Source organism: Hyla sarda, chromosome 3, assembly GCF_029499605.1.
Source record: "Hyla sarda isolate aHylSar1 chromosome 3, aHylSar1.hap1, whole genome shotgun sequence".
NCBI lineage: Eukaryota > Metazoa > Chordata > Amphibia > Anura > Hylidae > Hyla > Hyla sarda.
The window spans coordinates 405,868,241-405,887,379 of record NC_079191.1 but is presented as its reverse complement, the minus strand read 5'-3'; the positions used below and the strand labels follow the sequence as shown (position 1 = coordinate 405,887,379).

Here is a 19,139-nt window from a genome sequence, read left to right as displayed (position 1 = left end):
ACGTGACTGGCGGCGTTTCGGCTACGCAATTGTAACCATTATCAAGCAATTGCGTAGCCGAAACGTCGCCAGTCACGTACGTTGTGATAGAATAAACCTACTCCAACTCATCTTGTTAGTGCTATGGTCGTCTTTTGCTCTGTATCTCATCTGGCCCTCAAACCGGGACCGTGTACCTACAGCACCCGAATGCTACCTATACCGCCTAGAGTGCTGCTGATTCTCCTTCTACAGTGTAGATAGATAGATAGATAGATAGATATAATTAATATTAAAGGGGTACTCCGGTGGAAAACTTTTTTTTTTTTTTTTAAATCAACTGGTGCCAGAAAGTTAAACAGATTTGTTAATTACTTCTATTAAAAAATCTTATTCCTTCCAGTACTTATTAACTGCTGAATACTACAGAGGAAATTCTTTTCTTTTTGGAACACAGTGCTCTCTGCTGACATCATGACCACAGTGCTCTCTGCTGACATCTCTGTTCATTTTAAGAACTGTCCAGAGTAGGAGAAAATCCCCATAGCAAACATATGGTGCTCTGGTCAGTTCCTAAAATGGACAGAGATGTCAGCAGAGAGCACTGTGCTCATGATGTCAGCAGAGAGCTCTGTGTTCCAAAAAGAAAATAATTTCCTCCTGTAGTATTCAATAGCTAATAAGTACTGGAAGGATTAAGATTTTTCACTTCAATTGAAGTAATTTACAAATCTGCTTAACTTTCTGGCACCAGTTGATTTTTTTTTTTTTAAGTTTTCCACCAGAGTATTAAAGGCCCTAATTCATCTGGTATCACATTTACTATGTTCCATATATTATATATATATATATATATATATATATATATATATATATGTATATATATATCTATCTATATATCTATATATATCTCAAACAGGCATACAGTATATAGATAAACAGGACACAGACAGGTAACGTTCCGGGTGTTTTACAGGATACATGGCACTACCATTTAACCATGGCGGCTGGAGTGACGGGGGCGACTGTGGGCACAGAGTTTGAGCAGCTGGTTTGCAAACTGTTGAGCCTGGATGGAGATTTGTGTAAGTAAATTGATTTATTGTCATCCACAATGATCTCTATACATTATATGGGGGGAGATTTATCAAAACCCGTCCAGAGGAAAAGTTGCCCAGTTGCCCATAGCAACCAATCAGATCGCTGCTTTCATTTTGCAGAGGCCTTGTTAATAATGAAAGAAGCGATCTGATTGGTTGCTATGGGCAACTGGGCAACTTTTCCTCTGGACAGGTTTTGATAAATATCCCCATATATATATATATATATATATATATATATATATATATATATATATATACACACAGCTACTCCAATGCTGTAATACTGTTGTATAGGCTCGATCACTAGGGCCTGAAGATCAGGACACGGAGGCGGCCTGGCCATACCAATTTAACACTTTGTATGTAGAGAGGCAGTCTAACGATCCATTGCTTCTATAGCTGAAAATCTCCGTACATGAGTTTCCCTACAGAACTTCCACAGCAGTGAATGGAAATCAGAGGATATCTTATAGGTTCCAAGCCTTTACAGTATACTGAAGGCCTATCTTCAATGGTCTCAAAACTGGGGACCTCCAGCTGTTGCAAAACTGCAACTGCCAGCATGCCCGGACAGCCAACGGCTGTCCGGGCATGCTGGTAGTTGTAGTTTTGCAGCAGCTGGGAGGTCCACAGTTTGGAGAACTAGTGGATACATTTTCAACACTCACTTTGGCCCCTTAAAGGGGTATTCCAGTTAAAAACAGGCTGTCACAGTGGTGGGGGTCCAAGCAATAAGCTGATTTAAAGGGGTATTCCAGTAAAAAAAATAATAACATTTTCCTTTCATATCAACTGGCTACAGAAAGTTAAAAAGATTTGTAAATTACTTCTATTAAAAAAAATCTTAATCCTACCAGTACTTATCAGCTGCTGAAGTTCAGTTGCTCTTTTCTGTCTGACCACAGTGCTCTCTGCTGACACCTCTGTCTGTCTCAGGAACTGTCCAGAGTAGGAGCAAATCCCCATAGCAAACCTCTCCTGCTCTGGACAGTTCCTGAGACGGACAGAGATGTCAGCAGAGAGCACTGTGGTCAGAAAGAAAAGAACAACTCAACTTCAGCAGCTGATAAGTACTTGAAGGATTAAGATTTTTTTTTTTTTTATAGAAATAATTTACAAATCTGTTTAACTTTCTGGAGCCAGTTGATATGAAAAAAAAATGTTTTTTTTTTTTTTTTTTTTTTTAACTGGAATACCCCTTTAAATCAGCTTATTGCTTGGACCCCCACCACTGTGACATTGACAGCCTATTCTAGGAAAACCCCTTTAATTTGTAGATTGGTTTGGATATTGAATTTACGGTCATATAGTTAATGTTTTATTGTGGTGTTTAGGCACGCAAGTGTGGAGGCATCCGGCTCTGTGCCACAGCAAGGAAGCCATACCGTCACCTCTTACTACCTTACCGTCAGAGGCCTTACAGACAGAAGCCATCAAATTATTTAAGGTAAAAAAAAAAAATTTAAGAATATTATGTGATGTTAAAGGGGTACTCCGGTAGAAAACTTTTATTTTTATTTTTTAAATGAACTGGTGCCAGAAAGTTAAACCGATTTGTAAATGACTTCTATTAAAAAAAATCTTAATCCTTCCAGTACTTTTTAGCAGCTGTATGCTGCAGAGGAAATTGTTTACTTTTTTGTCTTGTCCACAGTGCTCTCTGCTGACACCTCTGTCCGTGTCAGGAACTGTCCAGAGCAGCATAGGTTTGCTAAGGGGATTTTCTCCTGCTTTGGACAGTTCCTGATACGGGCATCAGGTGTCAGCAGAGAGCACTGTGGACAAGACAAAAAAGAAATTCAAAAAGAAAAGAATTTCCTCTGTAGCAAACAGCTGCTAATAAGTATTGAAAGGATTAAGATTTTTTAATAGAAGTAATTTACAAATCTGTTTAACTTTCTGGCACCAGTTCATAAAAAAAAAAAAAAATAATTCCACCGGAGTACCCCTTTAACTCTGACTCTCCAAACCTGTAAAAAGTTATTTATTTTTTCCCACAATGTTAAATATTGCATTTTTATACTTGACATTTGCAAAATACTAATATAAATATTTTTAGGATTTAAAGAGGATTTAGGCAAACTAGAAGAATGGTCAGAACTCTGGCAACTGAAATTTATTGTGGATAAGTGCAAGATAATGCACCTGGGGCGTAAAAACCCTCGGGCAGAATATGGAATATTTGACACAGTCCTGACCTCAGTATCTGGGGAAAGGGATTCAGGGCTAGTCCCGCTTTCACTTCCTGGACTTTGTACCTGCCTGTGCTTTACCTTGGCCAAGATGATGCTGCAGCCGGACAGGATTATGTTCTGGATGGTATGGGGACCTCTAGTGGGGTATTTTTTTTATAAGCCATGATTTCTATGAAAAGGAGATAACATATTTTTATGAAGCATATTAGAAAGGTACATTTTTTTCCAAGAAGTACAACATATAAACATTTTTTTGATTCGTGGGGGAAAAAATGCGCAAAGCTGAGAAGCCCTAGCCTTTAAAGGGGAACTCTGGTTGAAAACAAGTGGGAAACAAATGTTTTCAAATCAACTGGTACCAGAAACTTAAAGGGGTTATCCACCATAAGGTGATTTTGGTACGTACCTGGCAGGCAGTAATGGACATGCTTAGGAAGGATCTGCGCTTGTCTTGGGGCTAAATGGCTATGTTGTGAGATTACCATAACACTGTGGCTAGCTTTTTGTGAACTTGTATTTCCTGTTTGACTTTTCTTTTTTTACTACAAATCCCACTATTCCATTTTCCTCCCTCCCACACATCAGCCACCCCACCTATTGAAACATAAATGAGCTGCATCCATTCAAAAGACCTGTGGTTTTCAATCAGGGTGCCTACAGCTGTTGCATTAGTTGCAGATTGATCTCTCTCCCACCAAGCGATCGCTCCACCCATTGAAGCAGACAGGCTCCCTGTCATCAGCTGACTAGTGATGTCAGGTCTCATCCGCATTGCAACCTGGGAAAAATCTGAGACAACAGTCATTTTGTATGCAGATAAAAATAAAAAGTGGGGTGAAAATCACAGAAGAATTGTGAAAAAACCATCACAGACACTATATTATGAACTACACCAACTTTACAGCCCCTGTAGCATAGTCAAATAAAAAATAAAAAATCTTGGAATACCCCTTTAAACAGATTTGTAAATGCTTTCTAATTAAAAATCTTAACCCTTCCAGTACTTATCAGCTGCTGTATTCTTTTCTTTTTGAATTTATTTTCTGTCTGACCACAGTGCTCTATCAGGAATTGTCCAGAGCAGGAGAAAATTTCCATAGCAGATCTTTCCTGCTCTGGACAGTTCCTGACACAGACAGAGGTGTCAGCAGAGAGCACTGTTTCCAGGCTGGAAAGAACTACACAACTTCCTCTGTAGTTAATCTGGAGCAGACAGCAACTGATAAGAACTGGAAGGATTAAGATTTTTTAAATAGAAGTCATTTACAAATCTATAAAACTTTCTGGCACCAGTTGATTTGAAAACATTTTTTCCCCACTGGAGTTCCCCTTTAAGACACTGTTCTGTTTGCCTTGCAGCAACCACTAGGGGGTGCCCACTGCATTTAGAAATGAATTCAAGGGGGGCAGTTCAGAGCTCTACAGGGGGAAGTTATGTGTTATATAGAATCTCTTTTTTTTATCACCCTAATACCATCTACAGAATATTACACTGTATGAATACTTTTCCTTTAAATCTTTTATGATAACAAACCAATTAGTTTATAATTAGGAAAAATAATTTTTTTAAATTTTTAGCAGGAAATTTTCATAAAAATATGTTCCTGTTATTTCTGGATACTTTATGAAATATGCAACGTAATTAAAATAAATATAAGCTTTTTCATATTTTCAGCACTTTCAGTGCTCTGCAAGGCTGCAACACAAGTCCGCTCAGTCCAGGCGTGGGCCCTGTGGGTAACATGAGACCGACAGACACTTATGTCATCGTCTCTACACACCTACAGTGGAATAGGCTGCAAAGCAAACACCAGAATAATCCAGCCGCAGCAAATCAACCACATGTGTGGAAGAGTCATTAATATATAGCGGTGTTTCCCAACCGGTGTTCCTCCAGCTGTTGCAAAACTACAACTCCTGGCATGCCCGGGCATGCTGGGAGTTGTAGTTTTGCAACAACTGGAGGTCCACAGTTTGGAGGTATGCTGGGAGTAGAGATGGGCGAACTTACAGTAAATTCGATTCGTCACGAACTTCTCGGCTCGGGAGTTGATGACTTTTCCTGCATAAATTAGTTCAGCTTTCAGGTGCTCCCGTGGGCTGGAAAAGGTGGATACAGTCCTAGGAGACTCTTTCCTAGGACTGTATCCACCTTTTCCAGCCCACCGGAGCACCGGAAAGCTGAACTAATTTATGCAGGATAAGTCGGCAACCGCCGAGCTGAGAAGTTCGTGACGAATCGAATTTACTGTAAGTTCGCTCATCTCTAGCTGGGAGTTGTAGTTTTGCAACAGCTGGAGGTAAACTGGTTGAGAAACACTACTATATATTATTGGTAAGGCTGGAAGGCTATTCTGGCATGCTGGGAGTTGTAGTTTTGCAATAGCTGTAGGCACACTCGTTGGTAAACACTGCTATATAGGATTCGTAAGGCCGGAAGGCTGTACAGGCATGCTGGGAGTTGTAGTTTTGCAACAGCTGGAGGCGCCTTGGTTGGGAAACACTGCTATATAAGAATTGTAAGGCCCGAAGCCTGTCCTTTTGCAACAGCTGAAGGCACACTGCTTGGGAAACACCATTATATAGGATTCGTAAGGCCTGAAGGCTGTTCAAGCATGCTGGGAGTTGTAGTTTTGCAACAACTGGAGGAACATTGCTTGGGAAACACCGCTATATAGTATTCGTAAGGCCCGAAAGCTGTCCGGGCATGCTGGGAGTTGTAGTTTTGCAACAGCTGGAGGTACACTGCTTGGGAAACCCTGTTATATAGGATTCGTAAGGCCTGAAGGCTGTCTGGGCATGCTGGGAGTTATAGTTGTGTAACAGCTGGAGGCACACTGGTCCACAGATTGAAGGTATGCTGGGAGTGATAGTTTTGCAACAGCTGGAGGTAAACTGGTTGAGAAACACTACTATATAGGCTTGGTAAGGCTGGAAGGCTATTCTGGCATGCTGGGAGTTGTAGTTTTGCAATAGCTGTAGGCACACTCGTTTGTAAACACTACTATATAGGCTTGGTAAGGCTGGAAGGCTATTCTGGCATGCTGGGAGTTGTAGTTTTGCAATAGCTGTAGGCACACTCGTTTGTAAACACTGCTATATAGGATTCATAAGGCCGGAAGGCTGTACAGGCATGCTGGGAGTTGTAGTTTTGCAACAGCTGGAGGCACCCTGGTTGGGGAACTGCTATATAGGATTGGTAAGGCTCGGCATGCTGGGAGGTGAGGGCACTGTACGGGATTATAAATACCTGCACCTCACTCTGTAATCTGTGCCTGGTGGAGACTGACACCGGGATAAGGATAAGTGGATTCACTTCTCATTGACCCCCAGTGTTTGGAATCCAGATAATAAGTAGTGTACACTCTACCCCCCTCTCATATCTGGAAATGAGGACTTTTCAGACTCTGCAAGGATTATTTATTATGACGGGAACATGATCTACGCTTCTGACCTTGGCAGACTCCTAGAATATATCATCGTATTTCTGTGCGGAGTTTGGATAACTCTGACTTTCAGATTTAGGCTAAATTCACACATTGTAAAATGAAAAAAAAAAAAACAAACTGCAATAAAATAGGTACAAAAAAAAAACATATTTTTTTTTAGATATTAAAGTCTATGAAAAACCATCTGTCAGTGCACACCTTTGTGTTTAAAAAAAAAAACTGCAGTCATTCCACTCTTTAAAAAATAGTCTATGGACACTTTTACATAGACTTTCATAGAACACATTATTAGATGATTATATATATATATATATATATATATATATATATATATATATATATACAGTGGTCCCTCAAGTTACAATATTAATTGGTTCAAGGACGGCCATTGTATGTTGAGACCATTGTATGTTGAGACCATAACTCTATGGAAACCTGGTAATTGGTTCTGAAGCCACCAAAATGTCATCCGAAAATAGGAAAAAGTGAGGATTAAAGAAAAATAAGTAGATAACTAATATAGATAAAGCAAATCCTTATATATAGAAGTAATAAAGATCTGCTGGGAGCTGTAATCATTGTCTATGTCAGTGTTTCCCAACCAGGGTGCCTCCAGCTGTTGCAAAACTACAATTCCCAGCATGCCCGGACAGCTGTTCGCTGTCCGGGCATGCTGGGAGTTGTAGTTTTGCACCCTGGTAGGGAAACAATGGTGTATGTAGAGGACAGGAGCTTCTTCAGGGTCCTATACAGTACACCTAGTGTCCAAAATGGAGCCGCCCTTACTTGGTGTCCAAAAGGAGCAGCTAACCCTGGCACAGGTAAGGAGTAGTACAGAACTTGTAGTTCCTCCCTGTATCGTAGGGGGCGCTACCAGACACCAGTCAGTGCATGCACTTCAGTAATACAGGTGATTTACCAGTGAATGCCCATTCTGATTGGTCAGTTCCTCCAGTTGTGACAAGTTTCACAGATCTGGACTGTCTGTAGCATTGTATGTTGAGTCTGGTTTTAAGTTACGATGGTCCAGAAAAGACCATTGTATGTTGAAACTATTGTATGTTGAGGCCATTGTAAGTTGAGGGATCACTGTATATATACTGCTGCTTTTTATACTTATTTTACAGTTTTTTGCTTCTTTCTTTGATTTTACAGTGTGTGAACGTAGCCTAATAGTGAATAGCTCTTCAGTCAAGTAGTATTTCATGTTGTAGTACACCTAAACAGCCACTAGAGAGAGCTAAGGTCATGCGTTTGGTTTTATATATATTATAGTTGTCTACAGAGTGAGAATTTTAAATAATCTCTCATATCTATCTATCTATATCCTATCTTTCTATCTATTTCTGTCTATGTATCTATCTATCTAGTTTCCAGAAATGGGCAGCACTGGCAGTGGTGAGAGTGCACGTTGGAACAACTTGGTCAAAGTCCAGTAAATCCAATTCTATCTATCTATCTATCTATCTATCTATCTATCCTTCTGTCTACATATCTAAGTCCAGGGAATGCTTGAAAAAGGCTTCTTAGCCGAAACGTTGCATGTGTGTTCCTGTACACAATAAAGACCAAAGCCTGCATTATACCGGACCCTGTCACTGGTGCTGTATCTTTTGGTGTAAAGCAGTTTTCTGGAAATCTGAAACTGAAACTGAAACTGAAAATAGTTGACGCTGGAGAAGATAGTGAAACGTTTTCAGATATCAATATCCTCTGTTCGGAATGTTATTAAGAAATGGCAGCCATCAGGAACAGTGGAAGTTAAAGCAAGATCTGGAAGACCAAGAAAAATATCAGACAGAACAGCTTGCAGGATTGTGAGAAAAACTATTCAAAACCCACGTTTGACTGCACAATCCCTCCAGAAAGATCAGGCAGACACTGGAGTTGTGGTACACTATTCCACCATAAAGAGATACTTGTACAAATATGGTCTTCATGGAAGAGTCATCAGAACAAAACCTCTTCTACGTCCTCACCACAAAAATCAGTGTTTGAACTTTGCAAATGAACATATAGACAAGCCTGATGCATTTATTGAAACACGTTCTGTGGACCGATGAGGTTAAAATTGAGCTTTTTGGCTGGAATGAGCAAAGGTACGTTTGGAGAAGAAGGGGAACAGAATTTAATGAAAAGAACTTCTGTCCAACTGTTAAGCATGGGGGTGGATTAATGATGCTTTGGGGTTGTATTGCAGCAAGTGGCACAGGGAACAACTCACGAGTAGAAGTAAAAATGGATTCAATAAAATTTCAGCAAATTTTGGATGCTAACTTGATGCCATCTGTGAAAAAGCTGAAGTTAAAGAGAGGATGGCTTCCACAAATGGATAATGATCCTAAACACACCTCGAAATCCACGGGGGATTACATCAAGAGGCGTAAACTGAAGGTTTTGCCATGGCCTTCACAATCTCCTGACCTCAACATAATTTAAAATCTATGGATAGACCTTAAAAGAGCAGTGCGTGACAGACAGCCAAGAAATCTCAAAGAACTGGAAGACTTTTGTAAGGAAGAATGGGCAAAGATACCTCAAACAAGAATTGAAAGACTCTTGGCTGGCTACAAAAAGCGTTTACAAGCTGTGATACTTGCCAAAGGGGGCAGTACAAGATATTAACTCTGCAGGGTGCACAAACTTTTGCAGACACCATTTTTCTGTTATTTTGAAAGTGTAAATTATGGAAATAAAATCTAACTTTTGTTGACATATTATAAGAATGTCTAATCTGTAATTTGATGCCTTTTGGAGATTTTTCCATCTTTCCTTGGCTTCTTTATGCACATTAATACAAATTTTTACCTGGGGTGCCCAAACTTTTGATCCCCACTGTATCTATCTGTCTGTCTATCTATCTATCTATCTAATATCTAGCTCAGGGTTTCCCAACCAGGGTGCCTCCAGCTGTTGCAAAACTACAACTCCCAGCCTTCGGCTGTCCGGGTATGCTGGGAATTGAAGTTTTGCAACAGCTGGAGGCACCCTTGTTGGGAAACACTGATCTAGCTATTCTATATCTTAATATCTATCATCTATCTATCTATCTATAATCCAAGGGAAACAGCACCCCAAAAAAGGAAAGTAGCGGTGCACGCAGAGCCGGACCCTGGTCAATGGTCCTATCTGTGATATAAATTAGTAGAAGTCCGCAGCACACAATCCGAATGAGTGAAAAAAAAGTGAAGTTTATTCCTTAAACAGGTGAAAGTTACAGCGACGTTTAAACCAGCTCTCCTGAGAGCTTGAGAAAGACCAGGAGAGCTGGTTGAAACGTCGCTGTGACGTTCACCTGTTTATGGAATAAACTTCACTTTTTTTTCACTCATTCGGATTGTGTGCTGCGGACTTCTACTAATTTATATCTATCTATCTATCTATCTATCCCCTATCTATCTAATTTCTAGCTATTCCACATCTTTCTATCCATCTGCAGTTTCTGTCTCATCTATCCACTTATCTGATCTTAGTATATACATATATTCATGCTGGTTAACCATTTGCATTGACATTTGCGTCGCATTTCTTTGTCGTATCCTCAGACCTGCCAGCTCTTCCTCAATGCCGCCGTGGACTCTCCTGCCATTGACTATCATGTCTCCCTGGCACAGAGCGCCCTGCAGGTCTGTCTCACCCATCCTGAGCTCCAGAATGAGATCTACTGCCAGCTTATCAAACAGACCAGACACCGGCAGCCCCAGAACCAGCCCAGTCCTATTCAGGTAACCACCAAGAGTCCGATAGTGTTGCTCGCGAATATTCGCAATGCGAATTTTATTCGCGAATATCGCATATTCGTGAATATTCAGGAATATAGCACTATATATTCGTAATTACAAATATTGTTTTAGTTTTTTTTGGGTTTTTTTCACAGTACACATCACAGTGATCATCCCTCTCTGCTTCCAGCTTGTGTGGTGTAAAGAAGGCTCTAATACTACTGTGTGAGACTGGCGTGTGAATTTTCGCATATGCTAATTTTTGCGTATGCTAATTTCCACATATGCAAATTTCCGCATGTGCGAATTTTCACATATGCAAAAATAAACGCGAATATTACGAATATGTAAATTTAGCAAATATATGACGAATATTTGTCCATATATTCGCAAAATATCGCGCATTCGAATATGGCCTATGCCGCTCAACACTAGAGTCCAAGACACTGAGGGACATGTATCAATAATGGTGTAGCAATGTGTGATTTTATGTATGTTTTTTTGCGACAAATGGTGCGTTTTTGCGCCAGAATTAACATTTGTCGCAAACCACTTGTTAAATTTGGCGCAATTGATGTGCCTATAAAATGCGCAGAATCCTGCCCCAGAATTCCATGCAACATTTTCTGGCTGTGTTGTGGCAGCTGAAACTTGTTAATTCTCCACTTGGATTTTGCTCTGCTTCACAAAGGTAAATCTAACACAGGAAGTTCCTTTTTCTAACTTAAAATTCTGTTCCTGGGCTTGATAAATGTTTTACTTTAGCCATGGCTAAATGTTGCTTTTTCAACTAGCTAGCTTCGCAAACTTAAAGGGGTACTCCGCCCCTAGACATCTTATCCCCTATCCAAAGGATAGGGGATAAGATGTCAGATCGCCGGGGTCCCACTGCTGGGGACCCCGGGGATCGCTCCTGCAGCACCCCGCTATCATTACTGCGCAGAGCGAGATCGCTCTGCACGTAATGACGGGCAATACAGGGGCCGGAGCATCGTTACGTCACGGCTCCGCCCCTCGTGACGTCACGGCCCGCCCCTGTCAATACAAGTCTATGGGAGGGGGCGTGGCGGTCGTCACTCCCCCTGCCATAGACTTGCATTAAGGGGACGGGCCGTGATGTCATGATGGGCGGAGCCATGACGTCACGCTGCTCTGGCCCCTGTATCACCCGTCATTACGCACAGAGCGAACTCGCTCTGTGCAGTAATGATGGCGGGGTGCCGCAGCGGGGATCCCGGGGTCCCCAGCAGCGGGACCGCGGTGATCTGACATCTGACATCCTTTGGATAGGGGATAAGATGCCAGGGGCGGAGAACCCCTTTAAATCTAACCCAGTTAGTTTCTTTTTCCAACTTAAAAATCTGTTCCTAGGCTTGATAAATGTTTGACTGGGATAATTGTTTCTTTTTACCTTAGCTAAACATCTTTTCTTGTTTTTTTTTACATTGGTTAGGCTGGGTTCACACTACGTTTTGTCCCATACGGGAGCGCATACGGCAGGAGGGAGCTAAAAGCTCGCGCTCCCGTATGTGACCGTATGCGCTCCCGTATGTCATTCATTTCAATGAGCCGACCGGAGTGAAACGTTCGGTCCGGTCGGCTCATTTTTGCGCCGTATGCGCTTTTACAACCGGACCTAAAACCGTGGTTGACCACGGTTTTAGGTCCGGTTGTAAAAGCGCATACGGCGCAAAAATGAGCCGACCGGACCGAACGTTTCACTCCGGTCGGCTCATTGAAGTGAATGGCATACGGGAGCGCATACGGTGACATACGGGAGCGCGAGGTTTTAGCTCCCTCCTGCCGTATGCGCTCCCGTATGGGACAAAACGTAGTGTGAACCCAGCCTAAGCCACTTTGTTTGGCCTGTGTTCTACCTTGTAATGTTGTTTAGCTACTTTCTGCGTCACTTTTTTCTTGGTGCAAGTTTGCGACCTAACGGGCATGATTGCGCCCGAAAATGCGCCAAAACAAAAGTCGCAAATGATGAATTTCATACCAAGGGATGATTGAAACTGAAATCACGACTAACAAAGTGAAATCAGTGATTTTGTTCTAAACCATTTGGCGCAAAAAATGACATAAAGGAAAAATTGCGACAAATCACAGACAAAAAAACAGGGTAAAAAGCTTCATACATACCCCCCACAGTATCTAAAAAAACCAGTGTCAGATTGGTGAGCTCTGGGCCCCCAGAGGAAGTGATCCTGAGGGCCCATCCTTCATCAATACAGAACGTTCTCAATAATTGTATACAACATATATTCCACACGTCTTCCTATATCCCAGTGCTCCACCACCTTCTGTTGCAGTTCATACATAACACGGTGATAGGATATAGACTGCAGACCTCCCACACATTGACACTCTCCACTAGGGTTGCCACCTTTCTTGCTAAAAAAAATACCGGCCATGCTAATTTGCATAATTAATTATATATGCGTGACATCATAGGATACATCTATGCAGGGCAAATTTTGTCCTATTCTGACCCCTAGAGATGAGCGAACTTACAGTAAATTCGATTCGTCACGAACTTCTCGGCTCGGCAGTTGATGACTTATCCTGCATAAATTAGTTCAGCTTTCCGGTGCTCCGGTGGGCTGGAAAAGGTGGATACAGTCCTAGGAAAGAGTCTCCTAGGACTGTATCCACCTTTTCCAGCCCACCGGAGCACCTGAAAGCTGAACTAATTTATGCAGGATAAGTCATCAACTGCCGAGCCGAGGTGTGCGTGATGAATCGAATTTTACTGTGAGTTCGCTCATCTCTACTGACCCCTATAACTTTTTTTTTATTTCTCCTTTTACGGGCCTGTATGAGGGCTTCATTTTTGCGCCCCGATCTGCAGTTTTTAACAGTACCATTTTAATTTTGAAGTGACTTTTTGATCGTTTTTTTTTTTTTAAATTGAATTCAGGAGTTGCAGTTAGTTACTAACTACAACTCCCAGCATGCCCTGATACAGTCTGTGGCTCGGCAGCTGCCCCAAACGAAAACTACAACTCCCAGCATGAAGTAGTATATAGGTCAGTGTTTCCCAACCAGGGGTGCCTTCAGCTGTTGCAAAACTACAACTCCCAGCATACCCGGACAGCCGTTGGCTGTCCGGGTATGCTGGGAGTTGTAGTTTTGTAACAGCTGGAGGCGCTCTGGTTGGGAAACACTGGTATAGTATATGGTGCAACATTCTGGGAGTTGAAGGATTTGTTGGATAAATACCGGTCATTGCATGGCCGGTAGTTTTTATATAAAAATACAGACAGGGTGGCCAAAATACTGGTAAAATACCAGCGAGGTGGCAACCCTACTCTCCACCCTGGACATGACCATGTTTTGGGGGGGGATGTACCATAATCAACTTTGTCTGAGCCAATCAGTGGAAATAGCCTGGTCTATGTCCTATAACTGTGTTCTGTGACGTCCACTATAATGTCCTCACAGGTCATATTATTAATAAATTATAATTTGGGAATGAACCCTTAAGAATGGTTCTTATCAGCATGTGAAGGGTTTGTCTTGTACTGGATATTTGTGTTACACATCTGATAGACCTCTATGTATATTCACAGGGGTGGCAGCTCCTGGCCTTGTGTGTCGGCCTCTTCCTCCCTCAGCATCCATACATATGGCTATTGAAACTTTTCCTGAAGAAGAATGCGGATATCAGGTATTTTATATACGTCCACTATTCTGCCTATTCTAACAGTTAGATAGATAGATATGAGGTAGATATGAGATAGATAGATAGATATTAGAGAGATAGATATGAGATAGATAGATAGATAGATAGATAGATAGATAGATAGATAGATAGATAGATATGAGATAGATAGATAGATAGATAGATAGATAGATATGAGATCGATAGATAGATATGAGATAGATAGATATGAGATAGATAGATATATAGATATGAGATAGATGTGAGATAGCTAGATAGATAGATGTGAGATAGATAGATATGAGATAGATAGTTATGAGATAGATATGAGATAGATAGATAGATAGATAGATAGATATGAGATAGATAGATAGACAGATAGATATGAGATAGATAGATAGATAGATATGAGATAGATGTGAGATAGCTAGATAGATGTGAGAGAGAGAGAGATGTGAGAGAGAGAGATATGAGATAGATATGAGATAGATAGATGTGAGATAGATAGATAGATAGATGTGAGATAGATAGATGTGAGAAATATAGATAGATATGAGATAGATAGATAGATATGAGATAGATATATGTGAGATAGATAGATGTGAGATAGATAGATAGATAGATAGATAGATGTGAGATAGATAGATAGATATGAGATAGATAGATGTGAGATAGATATGAGATAGATAGATATGAGATAGATAGATAGATAGATAGATAGATGTGAGATAGATAGATGTGAGAAATATAGATAGATATGAGATAGATAGATAGATATGAGATAGATATATGTGAGATAGATAGATGTGAGATAGATAGATATGAGATAGATAGATAGATAGATAGATAGATGTGAGATAGATATGAGATAGATAGATAGATAGATGTGAGATAGATAGATAGATATGAGATCGATAGATAGATAGATATGAGATAGATAGATGTGAGATAGATAGATATGAGAGATAGATAGATAGATAGATAGATATGAGATAGATAGATAGATAGATAGATATGAGATAGATAGATAGATAGATAATGATAGATAGATAGATAATGATAGATAAATAGCAATGAGATAGATATAGATAGATATAGATAGATAGATAGATAGATAGTTAGATAGATAATGATAGATAAATAGCAATGAGATAGATATAGATAGATAGATAGATAGATAGATAGATAGATATAGATAGATAGATAGATAGATAGATAGATAGATAGTTAGATAGATAATGATAGATAAATAGCAATGAGATAGATAGATAGATAGATAGAAAGGAATATTTGGTAAGCACATCCTAATACACAACTATTGTATGAAATAAGTATACAGGTGCACGCTGCTGCGGCTGAACTACAAATACAAGCAAAACAGCAGCACACTGATAGCACTAAGCTATATGTGAAATATGACATGTTTTACTTTGCAATACTGCTATGGTGACAAATTGAGGTTCTTAGCTTACCATTTGGCCAAATAGTATGTACCATCCCACCACAATAAGGTGACCTCATTTGGGATGGACCCTACACTATGAATTTGCCTCTCCTAGGCTGCACTGAGCCTCAATGTCTGGGCATGTAAGGTCTAAACATCCCTCACCTATTGCAATGGGTGGAGTGAACGAACCAGCATGGAGGCAGCCTCTCCCCTCACATGTGTAACATAAAAAGGAATAATTAGTCAGCACATCCGTATAAGTACATAAGTATAAAGGTGCACACTGCTGCGGCTGAACTACAAATACAAGCAAAAGAAATACAGCAGCACTGCTAGATTGATAGATAGATATGAGATAGATAGATAGATAGGAGATAGATAGATAGGAGATAGATAGATAGATAGGAGATAGATAGATAGATAGATAGATAGATATGAGATAGATATGAGATAGATAGATATGAGATAGATAGATAGATATGAGATAGATAGATAGATAGGAGATATATAGATAGATAGATAGATATGAGATATATAGATATGAGATAGATAGATAGATAGGAGATAGATATGAGATAGGAGATAGATAGATAGTTATGAGATAGATATGGGATAGATAGATATGAGATAGATATGAGATAGATATGAGATAGATAGATAGGAGATAGATAGATAGGAGATAGATAGATAGGAGATAGATAGATAGATAGGAGATAGATAGATAGGAGATAGATAGATAGATAGATAGATAGGAGATAGATAGATAGATAGATAGATAGATAGATATGAGATATATGGATATGAGATAGATAGATAGATAGATAGGAGATAGATATGAGATAGGAGATAGATAGATAGTTATGAGATAGATATGAGATAGATATGAGATAGATATGAGATAGATAGATATGAGATAGATAGATATGAGATAGATAGATATGAGATAGATAGATAGATATGAGATAGATAGATAGATATGAGATAGATAGATAGATATGAGATAGATAGATAGATATGAGATAGATAGATAGATATGAGATAGATAGATAGATATGAGATAGATAGATATGAGATAGATAGATAGACAGATATGAGATAGATAGATAGGTAAATAGATGCAGCACACCACGAACTTGAAATCAAAGTGTTGGGTTTTTTCCATGATGTTTGTGGCTTCTTCAGTGTGAGACTGGTGAAATGTTGTCTGTTACACATTATGGAATAAACCTACCACTTTGATTTCAAGTTTGTGGTGTGCTGCATCTATTTGCCTATCTTGACTGTGGAACCAGAGGAACGAGATATGTGATAGATAGATAGATATGAGATGGATAGATAGATAGATAGATATGAGATAGATAGATAGATAGATAGATATGAGATAGATAGATAGATAGATAGATATGTGATAGATAGATATGTGATAGATAGATATGAGATAGATAGATATGAGATAGATATATATGATATAGAGATAGATAGATATGAGATAGATATGAGATAGATATGACAGATAGATAGATAGATAGATAGATAAAGCTGGATTATTTAATTAGCTAAAACAATCCCTCTCAGTTCGAAGGTTCTTAGATTTCGAGGATGAGGCCAATTAGAAAGCTGTAATAAATCAATTTTACTGTTGTTTTTTTCTCTTGATTTTACTATATGGGAATTTAGACAAAAACGTTGATTTCACTAAATCAAGTTGTGGTGGCCCAGTATAGGAGTTGCACCCCTGTACCCTAGCTGCCTGTGAGGCAGACTCCATTCCGTGACCCCTGCCCCTCCCCCCGTACTTGTGTCCTATATATCCCTACAAGTGCCTATGTTATATAATGCATTGTACATAAAATGTTATATGTCTTTATGAATGGCTATGTGATTGCAACCAGGGAAGGTACCAGTGACAATGTGACCTTCAGGGTGACCTATGGGACCCCTCCTGAGTCTCCCCCATATAAGCCCTGGGTGGAGCTTCCTCAGACTCTTGTTTCCGCTTAGCTGAGTTGCAGTGAGGTGAAGTCTGGAGATAGTGTCTGGTGTCCTAAAGAGGCCTAAAGTCTACCACGCAGCCACAGATCCACAAGTCCACTACCCCCCCCCCCCCCCCCCAGGTCCAAGTCAAAGCCTGGTAAGCTACAAACTGGGTAAAGTCTGTCATAGTCAGTCTCATTCAAGTAAGCCCAAGTCAAGTCTTCTGTATCAAGTCAGCATGGTCCTGCATCAAATTGTCCAAGTCCACTATAAGTCCCAGCAATCCCTGTGGTCTCTGAAGTCACTGGTCACCTCCTTGGGCCTTGCCCAGCTGTGCAGACTGTTACATCTGTCTGACTCAGTAAAGCTGCCGTTGTTCCATAACTTGGAGTCAAAGTCATTATTTGCCCCCGTGCCTAGCCCAGAATCCATTGGTATACCTTCGGGTGGTGTAGAGGTTAAACCACACCCTGGCGTCACGAACACAAGGGGTTAATGCCATCTGCCCCTAGGGTCATTCCATCTGCCCTCATCACACCCTCACCACAAAGTAGTCTACAATCTTCAGTAATGGACATATTAGTATACTATGTGATATAACTTTTTCTCTCTTTTCCCCATTGTCACAGGACGGAGGCTGGAAAATACGCTATTTACTGCCAACGTTGTGTAGAAAGAACCCAGCAAAATGGGGATCGTGAAGCTAGACCTTCCCGGATGGAAATTCTCTCTATTCTTTTACGCAATCCATATCACCATTCCTTACCCTTCAGTATACCTGTGCACTTCATGAATGGCACATATCAGGTAACAGCGGAAACATATGAACAACAATTTGTCTAGTGTACAAAATATATGTATAATTGCTCATAAACATGACACTTATCACTCTTGGGGCCCAATTAAATGGGCAGACGTGACATATAAAAGAGTGCTTATCCTATAGATGCTGGAAAAACAAGCAAAGGGCCACACGAATGATACATCGATCATCCAATTACAAAGGCATGTGCGCCAGAATAATAAATATAATATAGCAAACACATGCAAATCCGGGATTCACATGCAAAACTTTCAAAACGAAATACTCCAGCAAAAGGTAGCTTCAGTAAAACACAGTCATTTATGTAACATCTTTACAATGGTGTAGATCCATGGATACAGTAACTACAATCCAAGGCTTATCAGTGAAGGCATGATCTTAAAGCGGACCTGACATGAGATTTTACCATATATAACACATGGCAACACCTTATATGTGGTAAAATCTTCTTCCTCACCATCGCTGGGAGTGTCCCCGCTGCCCCTGTAAGGCTGCATTCACACCTCGTTTTTACGTTACGGGTGCCGGACGTGAAAGCCATTTACTTTTGTGGTGTCCCGGTACTGTATTGCATACTGTACCTTGTATGGTGGTCCCCAAAGTCAGAGTTACCACGTTCAGGTAGGGTCCCCCAGGTGGGACAGCCCCTAGTCGTCTTTTTCTTTTCTAGTTTTGTAATGTCTAAATGTATATATTTAATATAATGTATATTAGTATGCTTACCTTGGTATCGTCGCAGGACCTGTGGTCATGTGACTATGTTAATTCCTCTATAGTATGTTG

General features: G+C 40.2%; 1 protein-coding gene and 1 long non-coding RNA gene across 7 annotated transcripts in view; one reads left to right on the top strand and one right to left on the bottom strand.

Moving 5' to 3' along the window:
• PLEKHH2 (pleckstrin homology, MyTH4 and FERM domain containing H2) overlaps positions 1-19,139 on the top strand; it is a 233,094-nt gene that overhangs the window by 190,547 nt on the left and 23,408 nt on the right. For all 3 annotated transcript variants that reach the window (XM_056568139.1, XM_056568140.1, XM_056568141.1), the window contains exons 18-22: positions 956-1,064; positions 2,417-2,529; positions 10,272-10,451; positions 14,021-14,118; positions 18,163-18,340. In XM_056568139.1, coding sequence (XP_056424114.1) covers positions 956-1,064; positions 2,417-2,529; positions 10,272-10,451; positions 14,021-14,118; positions 18,163-18,340 — 678 coding nt within the window. The remainder of the gene's footprint in view (positions 1-955; positions 1,065-2,416; positions 2,530-10,271; positions 10,452-14,020; positions 14,119-18,162; positions 18,341-19,139) is intronic.
• Positions 1-19,139, bottom strand: part of LOC130362956 (uncharacterized) — a 46,647-nt gene that overhangs the window by 26,296 nt on the left and 1,212 nt on the right. Inside the window, exon 1 of one of the 4 annotated variants that reach the window (XR_008891652.1) lies at positions 1,751-1,812. The exons of 1 other annotated variant lie outside the window; for it this stretch is intronic. This is a non-coding gene — a long non-coding RNA (uncharacterized LOC130362956). Of the gene's footprint in view, positions 1-970; positions 1,076-1,427; positions 1,568-1,750; positions 1,813-19,139 lie in introns of those variants that run through there. 2 more of the 4 variants (XR_008891648.1, XR_008891650.1) reach the window with 2 other exon arrangements.